This window comes from Aegilops tauschii, chromosome 3 (genome assembly GCF_002575655.3).
Source record: "Aegilops tauschii subsp. strangulata cultivar AL8/78 chromosome 3, Aet v6.0, whole genome shotgun sequence".
NCBI classification, from domain to species: Eukaryota; Viridiplantae; Streptophyta; class Magnoliopsida; order Poales; family Poaceae; genus Aegilops; species Aegilops tauschii.
In genome coordinates this window covers 117,177,178-117,199,213 of record NC_053037.3, presented here as the reverse complement: position 1 = coordinate 117,199,213, position 22,036 = coordinate 117,177,178, and the positions used below count along the sequence as shown (strand labels likewise).

At 41.9% G+C, this 22,036-nt stretch overlaps 1 protein-coding gene across 1 annotated transcript; it reads left to right on the top strand.

The window, feature by feature from the left end:
* Nucleotides 1-5,121: 5,121 nt before the first annotated feature.
* Nucleotides 5,122-21,878, top strand: LOC109768982 (probable pre-mRNA-splicing factor ATP-dependent RNA helicase DEAH9). Its single transcript, XM_020327720.4, has 25 exons — nucleotides 5,122-5,321; nucleotides 5,438-5,582; nucleotides 7,119-7,193; nucleotides 7,814-7,903; nucleotides 8,021-8,100; nucleotides 8,309-8,378; nucleotides 8,476-8,561; nucleotides 9,121-9,190; nucleotides 9,273-9,368; nucleotides 10,238-10,343; nucleotides 10,482-10,528; nucleotides 10,617-10,700; nucleotides 10,765-10,818; nucleotides 11,220-11,320; nucleotides 11,949-12,039; nucleotides 13,326-13,490; nucleotides 17,717-17,806; nucleotides 17,888-17,959; nucleotides 18,968-19,066; nucleotides 19,186-19,272; nucleotides 20,392-20,445; nucleotides 20,692-20,771; nucleotides 20,907-21,064; nucleotides 21,207-21,334; nucleotides 21,438-21,878. The coding sequence occupies exons 1-23, from the start codon at nucleotides 5,206-5,208 to the stop codon at nucleotides 21,052-21,054; spliced, it is 2,106 nt and encodes a 701-aa protein (XP_020183309.1). The 5' UTR covers nucleotides 5,122-5,205; the 3' UTR covers nucleotides 21,055-21,064; nucleotides 21,207-21,334; nucleotides 21,438-21,878.
* Nucleotides 21,879-22,036: the final 158 nt, after the last annotated feature.

Genomic DNA, 22,036 nt, shown 5'->3' with positions numbered 1-22,036 from the left:
TGAGCGGCATTAGGGCGGTGGTAGCCGCGGTACTACCGCACACGAGCAGTACTACCGCTCCTACTACCGCTACTACTGCCGCTGAACCCGACACGAGAAAACCACGTCTCGAGTCGAGGCGGTACCAGCGCGGAACCGGAGCCGTACTACCGCTTATGGCCATGGGCGGTACTACCGTTGTGGGGCAGCGGTACTACCGCTTGTGGCGATACGCGGTACTGCCGCTCCGGCCCAGCGGTACTACCGCTGGCACCATCCTTATGCCACTTCCACGAAAACAAGTATACTCCAAGGAAAACCAGAACTGCCAAAACTTCTGCAAATGAGCTCTGAATTGAGCAAACTCAAGCTTGGTGGATACAAGACAACGAATAGCATCAAAACAACGCCTTGAAACCAACACATGGACTTCAAGAAATGCCTATGGACAAATCCTTCAAATATAACTCAAGGCAACCATTAATCCATAGAGATTGTCATCAATTACCAAAACCAAACATGGGGGCACCGCATGTTCTTTCAACAGTGGTAGGGAATTTGCAAAGGCGATGGGCACAAAGTCTCGAAAGAGTAGCAGAGAGTAACTTCGAAATCTTCTGGTGCAGCCGGTGATCATCTGGACTGAAGGGGCTCTTCGGGTGGATGTGATCACGAGACCCTAAAGTTAGATTTTAGCGCGAGGTGGCGGGCGACGGAGCCGGCGAGGACGACGACGGAGCCGACGAGGGCGGCGACGTGCACGTCGGGCGCGGCGAGTTCGTGCCCCGATCCAGAATGAGCGGAGAGGGAGAGGGGATCGGGGCGAGGGGATCGTGGGGAGGGAAAGTGGGGACGAGTGGGGAGGGAACCGCTAGGGTTCCGGTCGCCCAGGGGGATAAGGGAGCGATGGGGGCGGCTGGGCCTGTGGGCTGGTGGGTTGGATGCCCGGTTGGGCCAAACGGCAGAAGGGGAGGGGGGAAGGCCCGGGGTTTTCTTTCTTTCCTTTTTCTTTGTTTCCTTTTTATTTCAACTTCTGTTTCTATTTAGTTTCTAAGCCATTTTAGTCTTAATAAGAACAAAAGTTGCTCCACAATTAGTATAGTAATATAGGCTACTGTCACAAAAAGGTTCGGGGCAAATAAAATAGTTTGGAGATTTCTACCATTTTGAAAATGCATTTTAATAAAGAATTGACCCATGTTTTAATTATTTTAGGCCACTTAGTTACTTTACAAAAAGCTGATTTCACCACCATAATTGCCTATGGATTATTTACCACCTTTTGAACATTTTAGTTTGACATTTGAAAACTTTTTATAGCTTGACTTTATTTAAATTTGAATCCGAAGCAATTTTGAATCTAAGCGAGATTATCAACAGTAATCGTGGTGACTTGGCATCATTAGTAAGGGGTTACTGTAGCTTGATTATCCGGGCGTCACATTGAGGTTGACATTAGCGTGGGCCATTTGATCTACAAGACATATTGTAAAGATTTTAGACTACATGATAATTAAGTTCATCTAATCAAATTATTAATGAACTCCCACTCAGACAGACATCCCTCTAGTCATTTAAGTGATACATGATCCGAGTCAACTAGGCCGTGTCCGATCATCACGTGAGACGGACTAATCATCATCGGTGAACATCTTCATGTTGATCGTATCTGCTATACGACTCATGTTCGACCTTTCGGTCTCTTGTGTTCCGAGGCCATGTTTGTACATGCTAGGCTCGTCAAGTCAACCTAAGTGTATTGCGTGTGTAAATCTGGCTTACACCCGTTGTATGCGAACGTTAGAACCTATCACACCCGATCATCACGTGGTGCTTCGGAATAACGAACCTTCGCAACGGTGCACAGTTAGGGGAAACACTTTCTTGAAATTTTAGCGAGGGATCATCTTATTTATGCTACCGTCGTTCTAAGCAAATAAGATGTAAAACATGATAAACATCACATGCAATCAAACAGTGACATGATATGGCCAATATCATTTTGCTCCTTTTGATCTCCATCTTCGGGGCGCCATGATCATCATCGTCACCGGCATGACACCATGATCTCCATCATCGTGTCTTCATGAAGTTGTCTCGCCAACTATTACTTCTACTACTGTGGCTAACGGTTAGCAATAAAGTAAAGTAATTACATGACGTTTCAGTTGACACGCAGGTCATAAATAAATTAAGACAACTCCTATGGCTCCTGCCGGTTGTCATACTCATCGGCATGCAAGTCGTGATTCCTATTACAAGAACATGATCAATCTCATACATCACATATATCATTCATCACATTCTTCTGGCCATATCACATCACATGACACATGCTGAAAAAACAAGTTAGATGTCCTCTAATTGTTGTTGCAATTTTTTTTTACGTGGCTGCTATAAGTTTCTAGCAAGAACGTTTCTTACCTACGCCAAAACCACAACATGATATGCCAATTTCTATTTACCCTTCATAAGGACCCTTTTCATCAAATCCGATCCGACTAAAGTGGGAAAGACAGACACCCGCTAGCCACCTTATGCAACTAGTGCATGTCAGTCGGTGGAACCTGTCTCACGTAAGCATACGTGTAAGGTCGGTCCGGGCCGCTTCATCCCACAATGCCGCCGAATCAAGATAAGACTAGTAACGGCAAGTAAATTGACAAAATCAACGCCCACAACAACTTGTGTTCTACTCGTGCATAGAAACTACGCATAGACCTAGCTCATGATGCCACTGTTGGGGATCGTTGCAGAAATTAAAAAATTTCTACGCATCACCAAGATCAATCTATGGAGTTTACTAGCAACGAGAGGGGAGTGCGTCTTCATACCTTTGAAGATCGCGAGTCGGAAGCGTTGCAAGAACGCGGATGAGGGAGTCGTACTCGTAGCGATTCAAATCGCGGTGGATTCCGATCCTAGCGCTGAACAACGGCACCTCCACGTTCAACACACGTGCAGCCCGGTGACGTATCCCGCACCTTGATCCAGCAAGGAGGAGGGAGAGGTTGAGGAAGAGGGCTCCAACAGCAGCACGACGGCGTGGTGGTGATGGAGTGGCAGTTCTCCGGCAGGGCTTCGCCAAGCTCACGCGGAGGAGGAGATGTGTTGGGGAGGGGAGGGGCTGCGCCTTGGATGTGGTCCTGCAGCCCTCCCTCCACCCCTCTATTTATAGGGAGAAGTGGGAAGGGGCCGGACCCTCTAGATGAGATCTAGATGGGGGGCGGCGGCCAAGGGGGAGGGGGCTTGCCCCCCAAGCAAGGGGGCGCCCCCTTTAGGGTTCCCCCCCCAACCCTAGGCGCATGGGCCCTAGGGGGATGGCGCCCAGCCCACTTAGGGGCCGGTTCCCTTCCACCTACAGCCCATAAGGCCCTCCGGGGCAGGTGGACCCTCTCGATGGACCCCCGGAACCCCTCCGGTGGTCCCGGTACAATACCGGTATACCCCCGAATATTTCCGGTGACCGTATGATGACTTCCCATATATAAATCTTCACCTCCGGACCATTCCGGAACTCCTCGTGACGTCCGGGATCTCATCCAGGACTCCGAACAACATTTGGTAATCACATACAAATCTTCCTTATAACCCTAGCGTCATCGAACCTTAAGTGTGTAGACCCTACGGGTTCGGGAATCATGCAGACATGACCGAGACAGCTCTCTAGCCAATAACCAACAGCGGGATCTGGATACCCATGTTGGCTCCCACATGTTCCACGATGATCTCATCGGATGAACCACGATGTCGAGGATTCAAGAAATCCCGTATACAAATCCCTTTGTCAATCGGTACGTTACTTGCCCGAGATTCGATCGTCGATATCCCAATACCTCGTTCAATCTCGTTACCGGCAAGTCACTTTACTCGTTCCGTAATGCATGATCCCGTGACTAACTACTTAGTCACATATTGAGCTCATTATGATGATGCATTACCGATTGGGCCCAGAGATACCTCTCCGTCATACGGAGTGACAAATCCCAGTCTCGATCCGTGCCAACTCAACAGACACTTTCGGAGATACCTGTAGTGCACCTTTATAGCCACCCAGTTACGTTGTGACGTTTGGTACACCCAAAGCATTCCTACGGTATCCGGGGGTTGCACGATCTCATGGTCTAAGGAAATGATACTTGACATTAGAAAAGCTTTAGCAAACGAACTACACGATCTAGTGCTATGCTTAGGATTGGGTCTTGTCCATCACATCATTCTCCTAATGATGTGATCCCGTTATTAATGACATCCAATGTCCATGGTCAGGAAAAGGTAACAATCTATTGATCAACGAGCTAGTCAACTAGAGGCTCCCTAGGGACATGTTATGGTCTATGTGTTCACACATGTATTACGATTTCCGGATAACACAATTATAGCATGAACAATAGACAATTATTATGAACAAGGAAATATAATAATAACCATTTTATTATTGCCTCTAGGGCATATTTCCAACAACAGCTGCAGGCCATGCACGCCCGCACCTCACGCGGAGTCCACGGCTCTTCCAACTGCTTGGCTGCTTCACTCGCCACGCTCTGCCTCACAACCCGGCCACGAGCAGACGGCTTGCTGCTTTAATTGCCGGCTCAACGCGACGACTCGCCTGATTCTTGACGCTCGCCGGCACGAACCGCCGCCGCCATCAAGATTATGGCTGACATTCCTGCAGATATAATGGGGGATATGCGGTGGTCGAGTGACTCGAGGGTGGTATATTTTGGTTTGTACTCCCTCCATTTACAAATATATATGACTTTTTTCTGAATCAAATGTATATAGACACTATTAGTGTGTGTTTATTCATTTCAGTCCGTATGTAGTCTATATTAAAATGACCAAAACATCTTATATTTGTGAACTGAGGGAGCATTTATGTTGTCTGTCTTGTCCTTGTACTTACGCGAAACTTTTGAAATTTGAAAATAAACAATGGCCAATTTTTTACATAGGGAGAAAAAGGGCTGTGTTTTTTAGGGGTAATTGTTTTTATAGTCCAAGAAAAGAAAAGGTTGTTGCAAATGAGCAAATCAAAATTCGTACAAAAAAAAGAGGAAATCAAAGTGTCCAGCAACGGCTCTCCAGCCCATCAGCGACGGCCTCTAAAGCCCACTAGAGCAACCACCAGTTAATGGACCCAGAGAGCTTTCTCTCTGTCCCGCTTCCTCTCCAATCCCACCGGCCACCCCCGCCATCTCCAAGCCACCCGAACCGGCGGCCATGTCGAGGTTCTGGAGACCTGGGTCGGAGAAGCCGAGCGCCTCGCTCGTCGACGACGAGGAGGGCGGCGTACTCTTCCTCCCGACCAACACCAGCGCTTCCTCCTCCTCCTCCGGGTGCGCCCCCCAAACCCTAAACCCTCTGTCTCCTTCCCCTTCTCCTTCGTGCTCCCCTACCTGAGGTTCCTAAACTTGTCTCCGGGTGCTGCTTCCTCCGTTTTGCTCGGTGGTAGGTTTGGGTACGCGTCCTTGGAGAGGCTGAGGCAGCGGCTGCCGGTGTACAAGTACCGCAAGGCCATCCTCTACCTGGTGGAGCGGCATGCCACGACCATCATCGTCGGCGAGACCGGTAGCGGCAAGTCGACCCAGATCCCGCAGGTACGTTCCTCAATGCAATTTCCTCTCGTGTGGCCAGTGGGGGTCCCTAGATCATTTGAAAATTGTTTCTGTGCTGCGCTCTGTCGGGGGGACATTCGACCGAACAACTGGTGCGCGTGTACGCGTGAAGTGCTTAAGCGATAGTGTGTATCATTGGTGTTGTATTTGGTGGCTGTTCTGCTTTGATTCGAACAAGGACCTCTTGTTTACTATGCTCTATGCTCTGGATTATTGATTGACTGGGGGAGATCAGGGGCTTTGGCTTATATTTGTACTCCCTCCGTTCCTAAATATAAGTCTTTGTAGAGGTTCCACCATGAACCACATATGGATGTACATAGATGAATTTTAGAGTGTAGATTCACTCATTTTGCTCCGTATGTAGTCCATAGTGGAATCTCTACAAAGACTTATATTTAGGAACGGAGGGAGTAGTAGTCATGGTTCCTCCTTTCTGCATTTGATTGAGGCCTCTGGTTGGTATGTATCGTGTGACCATCTTGTGTGCCCACATCCTAGCAATATATATCAACATAAAGACTAATTCTCGCAGTAGGATAGTAAGCATGAATGATGGCTTAGGGATGATACCTACCGGCATTATCAGAGAAGAGGGCCGAGGGGACAGAATAAAAGTAATGAGAGATGAAACACTGTTTATAACTTCACCAAATAATTTTTTTGGATTTCTAGATCACAACTACCTGCATACCTATCAGCAGTTCTTACATGAAGTTTACACTTACCTCCTGCTCATATTTCGTTCGCCAATAATTTGCATTATTTTTTACTCTCATAACTTGTACAAAATTTGGCTCTTCGCTTGAAGTATTACTCTCCAGCTAAAGTTCTGCTTCTTCTCAAGCTACTATCTGGCAAATGATTTATATGACTGCTGTGTTGGCACATTTATGGCCTATTTGCCAACTGTCACGGTAATTTGTGTTTATTTATAGGGAAAATGGCCAACTTTCACGTTGCAAATTCAATGGTGGGCACAATCATGCAATCATTTTTTTCTAGTGCTTAAATCAATACAAAAATTATTTAAAAAGTTATCCAGAGTCTTGGTCTCTTAGTGTGCTGTAGCACCTGGTCACTTTTCATGACTTCAATATTTCAAGAGGAAAAAAAAGATCTACGCTGAGAGCAGTAACGCACGCTTCCTATCTCATAAGAATTTGTATCGTAACAAACATTCAATTTGGTCTGAAAGGTTCGATAAAGGTAGGCTGAACTGAGACCTATCTTTGTAATTTATTCTGGATATTGTTTGACATTAAAATTTGACTCCATGCTGAAACCAAAGTAGTTTGCTTGGTTGCACATATATTTCAATTTACTCCGGATCTGCTCCAGTTTTTGAATTTCAACATACATACTTGAAGGTTGAATGGAAAATTTAGTTTGGTTGGTGAAAAATGCCAATTTTATATTATTTGAAAAGAATGTAAGCCACACACGTCAATACTCTTCTGTCTATTGCCTATCTCACCATCTTACTTGAATTTCTAACTTCATTGTATTTTGAACCAGTATCTCAAGGAGGCTGGTTGGGCTGAGGGCGGTCGACTTATAGGTTGCACCCAGCCAAGAAGATTGGCTGTGCAGGTATCAAATGTTCAAATGTTCATCCATCTGTGTATCCTTCTCTAAATGCTATGCAATACTAGGTCTCTCTTTTTACCGTCTGATGAGTGATGATGAGAACATGCACTAGATTATTTTTTTGGGTACGTCCGTAGCATGGCGAGTAAGGCTCTTAGCTAATTATCTAGAGCAAGTTTCTGTATACTTCTGGATGTTCTCCTATCACATTCTACCTCTCTTTAGATATAGCTCCAAGTCCATGCTAAATTCGTAGCAAATCAAATCCTAACAATATGGATCTAAGAAATTTTCTTTATTACGGAGAGATAACTCCTAAAAGATAAGCTTGGACTTTCTCAGCCATGGAGGTTTATCCAGCTGGCCCTTTTGAGACCTAGCCGTTGGTGAGCTGAAAACTTATTTATGTGGTCCGACAGTGATTTCTGGCATCCTATTACAGAGAAGTCAGCTGATAGAATCATATCTGTACTGCTTAGAGGATGGTAGCTGAATGAAAATTTTACTGCTTTGGTCTACTAATTTTCTTATGTTCCAATTTTTTCTTTTCTGTTCTTAGACTACATTTGTAGATTCCTATCTTTTTTTACCACTTCCCTTTTCAACCCAAATAATTTGAACAGACGGTTGCGTCAAGAGTAGCTGAAGAAGTTGGTGTGAAACTTGGAGAAGAAGTGGGATATACAATAAGATTTGAGGATGAAACAAACCCGGTATGATCTAGGTTTCTCTCCTTGCACTGATTTTCTTTATCTGACTTCTATAGCATCATTTTCGGTTTATGGTTTCATGCCCTATATACTCTGCTTATGCCATACACGGTTTGACAGGGCATGACTATGATCAAATTTCTCACAGATGGGGTACTGATTAGAGAAATGATGGAAGATCCTCTTCTGAGCAAATATAGGTACCATGTTATGACCCTCAATATTAGTATGACCTTAAGCTGACAGTCCAAATTGTGACTTGTCATGTTTGATCCAATTTATGTCGTTATTGTGATTACACATTTGTGGTGATAATCGTAGTGGAGTAAAAACAACTTTTTCAGTTGGATGGTTCCATACTGGTTTTACATTATTCACATACTAATCCATGTTTTTCTGTTTTATTAGTGTCATTATGATAGATGAAGCTCATGAAAGATCCATTTCAACCGACATATTGCTGGGACTCCTGAAAAAGGTTTGCAATTTCGAATCCGCAAGTCTGGTTTCTCTTCAATTCATCTGTGAATAATGTTTAGTTTCCCGCTGCATGTTTCTTTACATGAATCGACCAGATTCAACGCCGTCGGCCAGAGTTGCGCCTAATCATTTCCTCTGCAACAATTGAAGCAAGATCAATGTCAACCTTTTTCAGCAATAGGTCGGTCCCTGTCTAGTAAGAACTTGTTTCACATCCTTTCATTTTTGCAATTCGCTGCCATGTGTAACTTCCGCAAGGAAAAGAAGTGCAGTTCGACTACCAGGAAATCCTCAAGAAAGTGATGTAGTCAGAAAGATGGTCTATGTAAAGAAGCACAATTGCCTTTCAACTATATTGTAAACCTACAAGACATCTTCTTCAGCCAGTAAAGAAGCAACAATTGCTTTTCAACTATAGTAAAACCTAATCTAAAAAAAAACTATAGTAAAACCTATAAGACATCTTCAGCCAAGCCATCGACCATGGTACCGAATTATTCCCAATTCTTGGTAACATTATGGCTTACATTGTTCACGAAGTTGCTATGTGGTACTCTCTCCTTCCCATCATATAAGGCATATAAATTTTCTAAGTCAAACTTTGTTAAGCTTGACCAAGTTTATAGAATAATAGAATAATATATAACATCTATAATATCAAATTGTTAAGATACAGTTGTTAACTCAATATGCACTCGAAGTTAGTTAGGGCCTGATCTTGAATCTTCTTTCATGTGCAGGCGGAAGAATTCATTGCTCAAGCCTGCTGATGGTTTGCCAAATCCAGAACCTGCTATACTTTCTGTTGAAGTATGTTTCCCTTGTGGCTGAAATATATAGATGGTGAATGGGTCTCCTCATTGATGAGAGTAATTTGGTTCCACTTCTACAGGGTAGAGGATACACAGTAGAAACTCATTATCTGGAAGAGCCTGTCTCAGACTACTTACAGGCCGCTGTGAATACTGTTCTTATTATTCACGAAAAGGTTAGTTGTTTTGTCCTGTGTATCAAACAATAGAATCCATATAGGTTATTATGCTTCTTGGAGTGCATTTGATCATTTGGGAACTTTTCGTTTTCTGTATATCCGAGATTACACTTGATTTTTCTGGTCCATTGATTCGTTGCATCATGTCACTCGACAGTTATTATTTAGGTCTCATATGCTATGCTTCTTAATGAAACAAATAGTAAGTGTATTCAGATTTAGATGCTGCACTGCAGCCCCTGTTCAAGAATTTGTCTGATTAACCAGTTAACTTGCCGGTTAATCCTTACTCGTAGGGTCACCAAGTAACCGATAAACTGATAAATCGACCGATTAATTGATTAATTGGGAGATTAACTGTCCGATTAGCCTATTAATCCCCTACTGCCAGCCAACCGAGCAGCTACCAGTTTGCAATTTCCTGAACATTGACTGCAGCTAATTTAAACTTTTCCACCACTGACTTATGGGTGGATGCCAATTATTGTCACTACTCTGTGAGTTCAGCAGAAGTTCATGGGCAATTGCATGCTCAATCTTGTAAGCATTGAAGCTCAAATAGTACATATCAGCTGCCTCACTTCTCAACATTAGTTTATAATTTCAGACAAATTTGTTAATGGAAGACAAAGCTGATATGATCAATGTCCATCAGATAAATGTACATATTCTGCTTCTGTTGATAATGTTGTAGTCTTTGAGGTGAATTTGGAGCTATCAGCATTCATCTGTGTAGCATAGTGGTAGTGTCTATTTCCGTATTTTCTTTTTATATTCTATTTCCATTTGGAAGGAAAAATTACTCTTCCAATCATCCAATACTGGATACCTTTCTTTTATCTTCACTCATTAACCAATATCTGCAGGAACCACCAGGGGATATTTTGGTGTTTTTAACTGGCCAGGATGACATAGATGCTGCTCTTAAGTTGCTAAATGATGAAATTCAACATCTGGGAAAACACTATTTCGGTAATTCTTTTTTTCCGAATGTTATTAACAATGAAATATGTCGTTCTTGGAATGGATGTCTGGTCCTTGCCAATTTTGTTATCAGCTTGTGATAGTAAATTGTGTTTTCTAATGCATTCAGATTGCTTTGATTCTCAGATTTGGTGATTTTGCCCTTGTACTCTGGCCTTCCACGGGGAGACCAAGTAAGTGGTCCTCACTCCTCAGTAGTGCTATAAGAAAATATACTTGGCACTCCATGTTGACACTATTTAGTGTTCGTTGGCTTTCTAGGATCTCATCTTTGCTCCTACTTCGAAAGGGAAAAGAAAAGTTGTGATATCAACAAACATTGCCGAGACATCATTGACTCTGGAGGTACTGCATGTCTTCTCTAATAAATGTGATGTTGACCTTGACTGATTTTCTCTAAATTGTGCAGGGCGTGGTGTATGTTGTTGATAGTGGATTTTCCAAGCAGAAGTGTTATAACCCGGTACATTCTACTGTTCCATCGCAGTACTTCAATCTGGCTGACCTGGACATGCAGCTTTACTTTTTTTCTTCATCATAGTGTTTCTTTGTGAATCTTGAAACTTGAATGGCTGCAATGGTCTTTGAATAGTGCCTTGTACGTCCATCAGAAAATCGTTGATTTGGTAATCCAGTACAGACCTATATCTGTAAAATTAATCCAGATGAGTTAATCAAGTATACATCTCTGTATTTATGACATACTTAGATGTTAACACATTCAGGCATTGTGTCATTTTTACCACAAGTCTCCCACTCATAAGCTAAGGGAGGTTAAATCTGAGATCATTTTTTTTGGTGCAGTTCTTTTTTCCAAGTTTAGTCTTATTTGTTGTAGCTTAACTCCTATGCCTTGTTGTGCAGATTTCTGACCTGGAGAGTCTAGTTGTCGCACCAATATCGAAAGCTTCTGCAAGGCAACGAGCAGGCAGAGCTGGAAGGGTACGACCTGGGAAATGCTTTAGGTATGTTGTGCAGTTTTGTTATTGAAGTGTTGGATTTGTTAATCTATGTCTCCTCTTTCATGGCAGTCCTTGATTTATTATGCTGTTCCATTTTCACAATTCCTAGTTCTCAACTCAAATAGTTTCTTTGCTGAATATGCTTTTTTTCTTTACTACAGTGTTTCTTTTTAACATACTTAGTTTTGAATATTTTGGAAGCCAAACTTTCATGTAGGGGGTGTTTGCTTGGGCTGTTACTTGGCCTTTTCACTTTGGCTTATAAGCCAAAAAAGCACCTAAATATGTGTTTTTTTGGCTTATAAGGTGCTTTAAATACTCCCTCCGTCCGAAAATACTTGTCGGAGAAATTGATAAAAATGGATGTATCTAGAACTAAAATACGTCTAGATACATCCATTTCTCCAATGAGTATTTCCGGACGGAGGGAGTACAATATACGCCAAAAAAGCACGCCAAAAAAGCACCGTGCTTTTTTGGCTTATAAGCCAAAGTGAAAAAGCCAAATAAAAGCCCAACCAAACACCCTCGTATTAAATTCTGAAGATCCAGTACTCTGCATACTGTAATATTATTCTCCTTGGTGAGATATTTTACCACTTTGTGCATCTTATATGCTAATCTCCTGCAGGCTTTACACAGAGGAATATTACCTAAATGAAATGCAGTCAGATGGCATTCCAGAAATGCAAAGGTCTAACCTTGTTTCCTGCATAATACAGGTATCTTGGCTCATCCATTTCATGATTCTTTTAGTTACATTGCAAATAAATAAGTAGATGTCATATATTTACCATAGCTTGCAGTTATTAACATATTAGTACACCAGTATTTCAAACTGGACGGTTTTTGCTGAATGTTATAATCATCCATTCATCCTACCTTTTGGTGCTTATGTCATACAAGGGAACTTATGTCAGTTTGTGGAGTGAGGCGTTTTGGATCCCTAGTTCCAGTGAGCATTTTTTCTTGAAAAACTCAAAATTCATATTTAAAAGTGTCAAAAATTCTGAAAACCATTAGAAAATTCCATTAGAAAATACTTTACCATGTGAGCTGCACAAAAAAGACAAATTCGTGGATTTATAGTAACAAACAATGCATGTACTGTTTGCTATTTTCACATCCACGCATATGTTTTACTTGTGCACACATGCATAAAAACACGTATTATATGAAAAATTATAGGTACATAGATCATATCTATATGTACATGACATATATTTTTACACTTGGATATTTTCTTTTCAACTTTTTTGTTGAAAAATATGGCTCACTAGAGCGCTGGAATCGAAAAACAATTTATGCAGTTTGTGGCCTTATATGCTGATCAACTATTTTATATCAGAGGACACATATGCATGACATATTGTTTCATACCGAGTATATGAATTGTTTTTACTCATGTATTAAAATTTGGATATGCCAATTGGCAGTTTCCAAAGTAAGATACAGTCATTGTGAAGACTTAATTATTACTACTAGAAAATTAGCACATTGAATACTCTAAAGCAATATAACTATAAACTAATTAATATATACAGTAGTCAGTAGTACCTCTCATGTTCATCAGCATATTAATGTTAGAGCTTGTCTTCACATCTCTAAATCAATGGTGTTTAAAATCGTGCATAGATATATATTATGCATTTCTTGGTAACTTTGACAATTCTTGAGCGTTTGTCTTATAAATACTGTGTCGGTTCCCTGCATCATGTATAATTGCCATAGTTTGACAATGCAGCATGATTCACTTTCACACTTGACTTGCTGAGTCATGAAACCTGGCCCCCAGCTGCCCACAGAAACGTACTAATTCATAGGAGGTACTCTCAACATTTCTTTGAAAAAAGTATGCACTGAAACATGTTCTCTAAATTGAATATGATTGATCTAATTTCCTGACATATATGATGTGAAATCTTCTTGAGGTTTTTGCACATAATACAATATTTATGAGTATTACGTAACACGTCATTTATTATGTATTTATGTTCTGGGATGGCAGTTGAAAGCGCTAGGCATAGACAACATCTTGGGGTTTGATTGGCCAGCTTCTCCATCACCAGAGGCAATGATCCGGGCTCTCGAAATTCTATTTTCACTAGGAATTCTTGATGAAGATGCCAAACTAACAGTTCCCATTGGTTTCCAAGTTGCTGAGATGCCTCTGGTATGTGTCTCTACTACTTTTTTTTTCTGATAGTGTACCTATTCTTGTTTCTTCAAGAACATTTTACAGTTGGCTACTTGAACTAGTTCTAGGGGTAAATCTTGCTGTAGTATTGACTAATGAGGCAGTCCTGTCATGACAGCCGAGTCAAATCAATTTGTTCCTGAGTTTGGGACGTGCGAGTTACGAAATTTTGCTAGCCAGCCTTATTTTGGCAGTTTATCTCTAAAATACCAGAATTTAATGTTATACTTCTCGCAAAGAATTGCACAAGCATACAAAATCTTGCGTGAAAAGTACAATTTCCGACCAGTGACATGCCAGTTCTCCGAGAAAATTTGTTACAACCCATTTGACGGTAACTGCAGTGGCTAAGAATATGGACTTGGTTTACCAAAATCATGTAGCGAGTAGCGACTATCTAGAATGGTGCTAGATCTCAGTCTACAAACATGGCACGATAAAGTAATCATGGTTGAATGAATTTTTTATGCCATATACTCATATGATGAAAGATACTCAAATTTAGATACGACTAACATAATTAAGGCGGTGTGACCTGAGTGAAACAGTAATTCGAATAGAAAAAAAGGTATGCATGATATATATATATATATATATATATATATATATATATATATATGAATGTTGCTGATATATTTTTGCCTTGCCATTTATGTTCAAATTGTAATTTAAGCGTCTTTGCTATTAAAGAGTGGTCGTTCATCCACACCCTCTCCCCTCACAAACCAGACATGTGGACTTTCAATAATCCCACGTTTTTTCCATCCCACAATATTTGTCAAACCTCATCCCGCAACAACAAATTTTCTTGATTTTCTCTAGGCGCCGCTGTCGAGATCATTTTTCCCGTTGAATAATTATTTTTTCTGTGGTTCCCCTCCTTCCGTTACTTTGATTTTAGGCCTGTAGAATCATCGTATAAAAGCAATTCCATGTCCATCTCAGCTATGAAACAAACTTCAAAGCAGCTTAAGTCTTTCTGTGGTCCCTTGCTTCCCCATCGTCCTCCAAGCAGCCCCAACCCCATGATTCCATCTGACCATCTGCTCTGTCGCCGCGTCCTTAAGGCGATCAATGCTGATACCAGCCACCTCTGTCCTTTTCAAGCAATCAGGTCCAAACCTTATCAGCCACCGCCTCCTATCGTCACTGCCAGCCAACTCAGCATCTGGCAAGCGGATTCTTGACGCAATGGCAATCGGTATGGATGTTTGCGTCAACATATATGGGCTCTAGGATCTGAGCTCACGTCGTTGCCCAAGATGCAAGATGTAGGAGACCATCCCAGGCTCAGGTTGCCCCACCTGGGGTGTGTGGGTGGGTTTGGGTGGGGGTGGGGGATCATCCGCACCTGAATGCATTACTGAAAAGAGTCACTGGTAACCAAGTTTACAGTGGTGCGTGAGGAGAGGTATAGACGCCATGGCATGGTAGCATCCTTCTGTTGGCGCAATCTAAATCTACTACTCAACCAAAGAGTGAAATCCGAAATATTTTTGTAAGAATAGCAAACATGCCCGTGGAGAAAACCTAAACTATGTGTCTATGGCTTCAGACTTTTAATATCACTCGACATCAAAGATGGCTATGATCAGAAGGATAGATGGAAAGGCATACTTAGTTTTTAATTCGCCTTCGGTTTGTGGTAACTGAAAGGTTAACCAAGCACAATGTGCACATGAAAAGCACTACTAATTCAGTTAAAATAAAACAACATGATTTTTCAGCAAAAAGAATGTTATGGGATCCAAATGAAACAGTTTGTTTAGATATATCTGGTGTCGTTCGAATCTAGTGTGGCCTTGACAGAAGCAGTAGACATCCAGCCATAAAAATATCACTGCCTATAGGTATTTTTAATTATTATTTTTGACATGCACTGGCTATAGGTATATAACATAAGAGCCGGGATCCAATAGTTACCCTGAACAAATTAAGACGCCAAATCAAAATATGCTCATTTGCACACGTGTACATAGTTTGAACACGCCATACCTCATAGTAGAAAGTAAATGCTCATAGTACTAAGTAGTAGGTTATATTGTCCTGAAGTGATCTTGCTTCAGAGGATTATCAAGAAAAATGTCAAAAGGAGAAGCATAACTAACCTGATCAGTTTGCAGCGTGGCCCCTAAGGCAACCTGGGCGATTCACATATCCACATTTTACACAATCTATAGAGCCAGCGGCACCTTGTCCTACCTAGCCACTCATAACACCTTCATCGTCCATTGTTCTGACCTGCTGCATTCCTCGATTGCACTACATCTAACTGTTGCATGTGAAATCACATGAATTCGTAACCTGGGCACTACCGAGAAAGCTTCGCTGGACGCAAAAAATTGTTGCTTTTCTTTGGCCGCTGTAATGGGAAGTACCAATCTCCCCTGATCCTCTCTCTAATATCAAGAAAAGCAGGCAACAAAGCCTGAATACCTCACCCTTGAGCGTGGAGTGGCTCTGAAGCTTAGCACATGATTTGACTGATCCGTACGCAACTTGCATATATCCTGCATACCAAATTCGTCAGGCATCCGTCTGCAATTTGCGTATGAACGATCTGGCACATGTACCCGGCTCCAAGTCCACGGCCTGTCACCCACAAACCAAAGACCATCCAGAAGGTCATTTCGTCAGTGATGCAAATGGAGGAGCTGCGACAGCAAATACGGGAGATGTGGATGTGGCGCAGAGCCGGGCAGCCGGTTCGACGACGATGTTGAGTACGACTGAGCCACCGCCACTGCCCACTGCCACCTCTCCAAGGTTCTTCTGTTCTGCCGCAGCCACCATCTCACGTGCTCCCATGACCATCATCCGTGGGGTATTTGTCCGCAGCAGCGCTACCCCTGTGGGGATGCTGCTCAAGGTTAGGGATGTAGGGGCTGCTGGAGGCGGGAGTGGTGGTGCCGCGGCGGCCGGCGATGGAGGACGGATCCAACGGATCCAGTTCAAGGAAAGAAGAAGGGGGAGCAGAAGGGAGGGGGGATGTTGCGGAGGCCCGCACGCCGTCCCCATGCGTCTCCTAGACTTGGGACGGGAGGAAGGCTGCCGGGGAGGTCGAGGCTCGAGGGAGAGGGAGGAGTTGGAGAGATGGAGACCGCTGCTCCCGGCGTGGAATCCGGCCGAGGACTCCACGAGGAAGGCGGCGGGGTTGCGCCCGCTCGTGCGTGGGGAGGGATGAAGGGGATCACCCGTGATGCGTTTTTTAAAGGACCGCAGGTTGAATATACCAAACTACGAGGACTTTTATGCGAACGAAACGTCTTCTCAGATCCACTTAAAAAGGGACTGTGGGTTCAATTACCAAAAAGTACAGGGACTTTTTTGCAAAAATGCCATGACGGTGAGCGAGCAGAAGCGATCGGTGCTTTATTATTGGGTAAAGATTACATTGATGCAGGCGGTCTCATTGCTACCCCACCGCTGTGAGCATCCCCAGAGCTTCCAAAGAATGAAGAGAGCGACTGTGGGCCAAATGTTGAGGCAGGGGGTGACCACGTCCCAAATCATGTCGATGGAGGGGGCGGGGAGGGGGTGGGTGGAGTGCCGTCCAAACCTGGGCACAGTAGGAAGATGTGCATGGCGTCCTCGATAGCAGAGGTCGCATCTCGGCTGCAGCTTCTCCAGAGCTGCCCCACAAAAACTACAGTGGGAAAAGGTTCCAGAGAAACTGTAGTCGAGTTCTTTTCAGCTCCTAACCCCCACTCCCTATTTGCTCACTTTCTTACTGATCCACATCTCACATTCAACAATTGATTACAACATGTGATGATATTCACATCTGAAGAAAAAAAAACTTTTTAACAAGATTCAACAAGCATGTGCACACTAAACTGGAAATTATAGCTCTCAGACAAAAGAATTGCATATTATTTTGACATATGCACACATCATATAGTATCTTATCATAAAGTTCTTATGATAACAACTTAATCACGAGTTACTCTGCTGAACGTGCTCAATGATTCTGATAACATGTGAAATTATGGTGCTATGTTGACCATTTATTTTTTCGCAAAAAAAATTGTTGACCATTTACTTGCAGGATTTCACGTCTTTCCGTACTTGTGCAAGCTTACTCTATTATACATTTGTACTTGTACTGTTTTTTATGTACATCTGGTTTACTTGCATTTTGGTGAATACTGTTCTCTTCTCAAGTCAAGAGGTTGTTAATAACACTGTTTGATTTTCTGCAGGACCCCATGATCTCAAAAATGATCTTGTCAGCAAATGATTTTGGATGCTCTGATGAGATATTGACGATAGCAGCATTTCTATCTGTTCAGGTTAAGATTTGTGTCTGATATGCCCTTCACTTTCTTGTGCTATTTTAATCTTTGAATTGTTCTGACAACCCCAATTTACAGTCTGTGTGGGTTTCTATGCGGGGAGTGAAGAAGGAATTTGATGAGGCCAAACTTCGGTTTGCTGCTGCTGAGGTTTGCAGGATTAACTTGCTGCCTAATATCTTCCGTTACACAGGAACCCTGATGTTACTTTGCTGCTTTTTTTACAGAATACTTTACTTTGCTGTTAATATTTGAAAACTAGACCAACAGGGAGTAGCCATTGTGTTTTTTGTTAATCAAGTAGAGACAACCGTGAGGCACCCCCTACAGAGCAGAGGGCTTGAACGTTGGGCTGTGAGCTGGGCGCGCAGCCGCGCGCACTCCTCCAGCAAACTGGTCGACGCCCAGTTGTCTACTGACACTCATTTTGGTGCTTAGCGTAGACAGCTGCAATGTGATACCCATATACCACAGAAGAGGAATATCATGTTACCAAGTATAATCCTTGTTTCATTTCAGTTAAGTCATGATCAAGTTCCTAAAGTAGACAAAACTAAACAATTTCTCTCGTTTTCAGATTTCAGCAAAATCCTTAATGGTTATTCTGCTTAAACGCTTTCATCATTGATTATTATGGGCTTACAACCAGTAAGAGTGCTGGTGATAGACTGGCTAGTTCTAGAACAAATGATTTTGGGTAACTCAAGATTAGTGTTATGGAGCAAAACTTAAGAACTTGGATCATGAAAATGCATACGACCAGCAGTCCAGCACCATTCCTATTTAAGAGCCTCCTTCCCTGTGTTCTGCACATGCATGTGCAAACTGTCAGAACTCAGAAGTATGCATATTAAGAGCATCTCCAATAGCTTGAGTTATCAGAAACTATTTGAATAGTCTAAATTGTTCAATAGAAATGAGATAATAAATAAGTTTGATCTCTATTTACACCTTGGAGCTTGTGCAAGGATTGTTGGTTCAAGTTCATACAACTTGTCTCTTTCTCATTTATTCTATGGCACATCATCACATATCCTATGTGGCAAAAATTACTAACAACTATCATACAACTATTGGAGATGCCCTAATTATATTTGCTTGGTTTCTCTTTCATCTTTGCCAATGGTCTTGACTCTTGTATTTTATGTTGTGCCGTAGGGTGATCATGTAACATTCCTGAATATCTACAAAGGATTTCACCAGTCTGGAAAATCTAGTCAGTGGTGTTACAAGAACTTTTTGAATCACCAAGCACTGGTCTGTTTTTGTCACAAGACGCCATTCTTTTTAATTAAGAATATGCACATATTCAAAGATATGTATTTTCCTTGTTGCACACTTACATTTTGAACAACATTTTGTTGTCTTTGCTGCAGAAGAAGGTCATTGAAATCAGGGCACAGCTTGTCAGGGTTATGAAGAGGTTTGGCATACAGCTGAAATCCTGCGACAGAGATATGCAGGTAGGATTTTCCAGCTTTTTTTCTCGAACACACATCAAACATTTTTTATTTGGAGAAGCACGCCGAGAAGGCACAAAAACTTACAGGGCAAAATGGAAAACAAAATTACCGGAACAAAAGCCTGGGCTATTAAAAGTTAAAACAAAAGCTATGCTAAGATATGAAAACAGGAAGGCAAAAGGAGCAGCAGGCCTATAATGCGGCAGTGGCCTTCTCAAGGACTTGGCGCTGGCGAGCTTACATTGTTTCGTGCACCAACCAGTAGAATCCAAGCAATTCCTCTATTGAAATTGCGAAAGCCGAGACCTCCTGACTCTGGTACTATTAAGTTTCATGCACCAATCATTAGAACCAAAAATCCGAACTGATGGAGAAGGTTGTGCAATCAACATATACTTGAACACGAGTAAGATGTCCTCTGCAAGTGCATGGCAATTTGGGTTCGCCCCATCGAAGACACACGGATCTTTTCAGTTTCAATGATTTTGGCTTTGATACCTATACGGCTATACCCAAGCTCTGTGCATACCAGGGAAATTTCAAGTGTTCTCTGTAGCCATTCTGCAAAATAATAATTAATAATAATCTTAAATAGTAGCAACTCTTATCCCCATGATCCGTATATCCTTTATAAAAACATCACTTTGGCCGCTGCCTGTTAATTAAGTTGGTCATTTCAGTGATATTCTTAACTGAATGAGAATGCATTTACTTTTCAGATTGTTTTATTTTTCTAATGCATTTTTGGAAATTATATGCTATTATGAAATGGGTTGACTATATCCAGCTTGATTCGCATAGAACTTGATGACATTCCAATCCGGCATTGTTGTTTGTCCTCATTTGAGGAGAATATGCATACAATGTACAATTTAGACTGTTAGGTACTATCAACATTTACCGAGAGTTCAACAACTATTATTTACCAATTGTTTGCTCTAGCGGTTTTCAGTATCTTGCTCTTGTAGAATTATTTTTGAACTCATTCTATGTACTGGTGAAAATGCTTAAAACTTCCTTTCTTGGTCAATTCTTTACGAGCTGCTGTTATAATGCCCACAGGTTGTTGAACCTTTCACACACTTATGCTAACTGCAATGTTATCTCAATATTCTGCAGGCAGTTAGAAAGGCCATTATTGCTGGTTCGTTTGCTAATTCATGTCATCTGGAGGTATTTACTCACATCCTACATTATTGAGCAGATTTCATGTTATCATACATCCCTAGGATGTAGCACGTGTAACCAGAGCTTCGTTTCATGTTACCATACATCTCTAAATTTATCTTTTTTTTGTGGCTGATGTGATGTGCCCTTGCACAATTTTCTTAATTTATCCTCAATAAGTGCAGCTATCAGCTGCATATGCAACTTGCATGTAAGTTGCCGGTGTCCCTACTGACATTCTCTGCCACACAGGAATATGGCCAGAATGGAATGTATAAAACAATTAGGACGTCACAAGAAGTTTACATTCATCCATCTTCCGTACTCTTCAGGTAAGTTTAGCAGGAGTATTTTTTTTTTTTACTATATTCGACATTTATTTGGGTGACTTTGTGGCGTAGCTCCTTGTGCACTTCTTTGGGAACAATGCTCCTCATGCACTTCATGACATTTCCCTGACGTTTTAGGGTTAATCCGAAGTGGGTCGTCTACCAGTCTCTTGTTTCAACTGACAAGCACTATATGCGTAATGTTATTGCCATTGAACCATCATGGCTTACTGAAGCTGCACCACATTTCTACCAGTTCCGAACACCCAATCCAGCTCCGCACTAACTTAACTGTGGTAATTTCCTACTCAATTGTGTTTTTCTTTCATTTATCCATTCCAACAATGTTGTTACTTTCATATGTTATGTTGATTGCAGACGGTGCACTGTTGTATTAATGGTAAGAGTACTCATTTTGCCTTTTGCTCTTTTGGCTAGTGTACTAAGGTCGGCTGGGCTCTCATCATTTCCGTCAGTCCATTTGGGCCAGCCAGTATACAGATCAGCATGGCTTGTTCTTATCAAATATTAACTACTTTGAAGAAAATCAATTGGAGGCAAAGAAAGTAAGTCTTATTTGAATATTATCTTGCTTCTGTCCTTGGCAGCTGACATATTTTTGATGTAATAAGACGTTACTTTGGTTTTATTTTATTTGATGTTTTGTAGGAATCTTCCATCTTGTAGAGGAACAGGTTTTTCCAAACTAACGGAAGCCACCATGTTTGTATATAATTTGGACTTCTGGTGCTATCCTGTTGTTTAGCGCTAGGAGTATATTTTGTGTCCCCGTTATCTATGCTGCATTCCCCATACTAGTATCAAGTGCCCTTAGCTATATGGGGTTTGCGAAGACTTGTTCCAGAAAAATTGTTTGAAGACTTGACGAGTAGTAGCTGAGTTACATTCTGGATTTTATTGTGAAGTTAATTAAACTACAACAGTATTTTGATCTGAGCTGCAGGATGTACCGTAGGCAAATGAAATGCTCTTGTATTGCACATAGCTTCAGTTTATGTTCATTTGAGACATCGATTCATCGAATAGCAGCAGCAGTAGTATTTACTTCTTTCAGTGTTTGTGTAATCCCAGTGTGAATGCTGTCTTAAATACTTGTGCACATGGATCCAGCTTTTTTGGTCTTTTGGGACGTGCATTAAAATGAATCAACGGGCTTGTAGCCCCAAGGCCCATAAGTTTTCAGGACTGAGCTCCATGTATCTTCTTTTTTTCTTTAAAAAGGATACGGTTGCAACGGCTAATTTAGT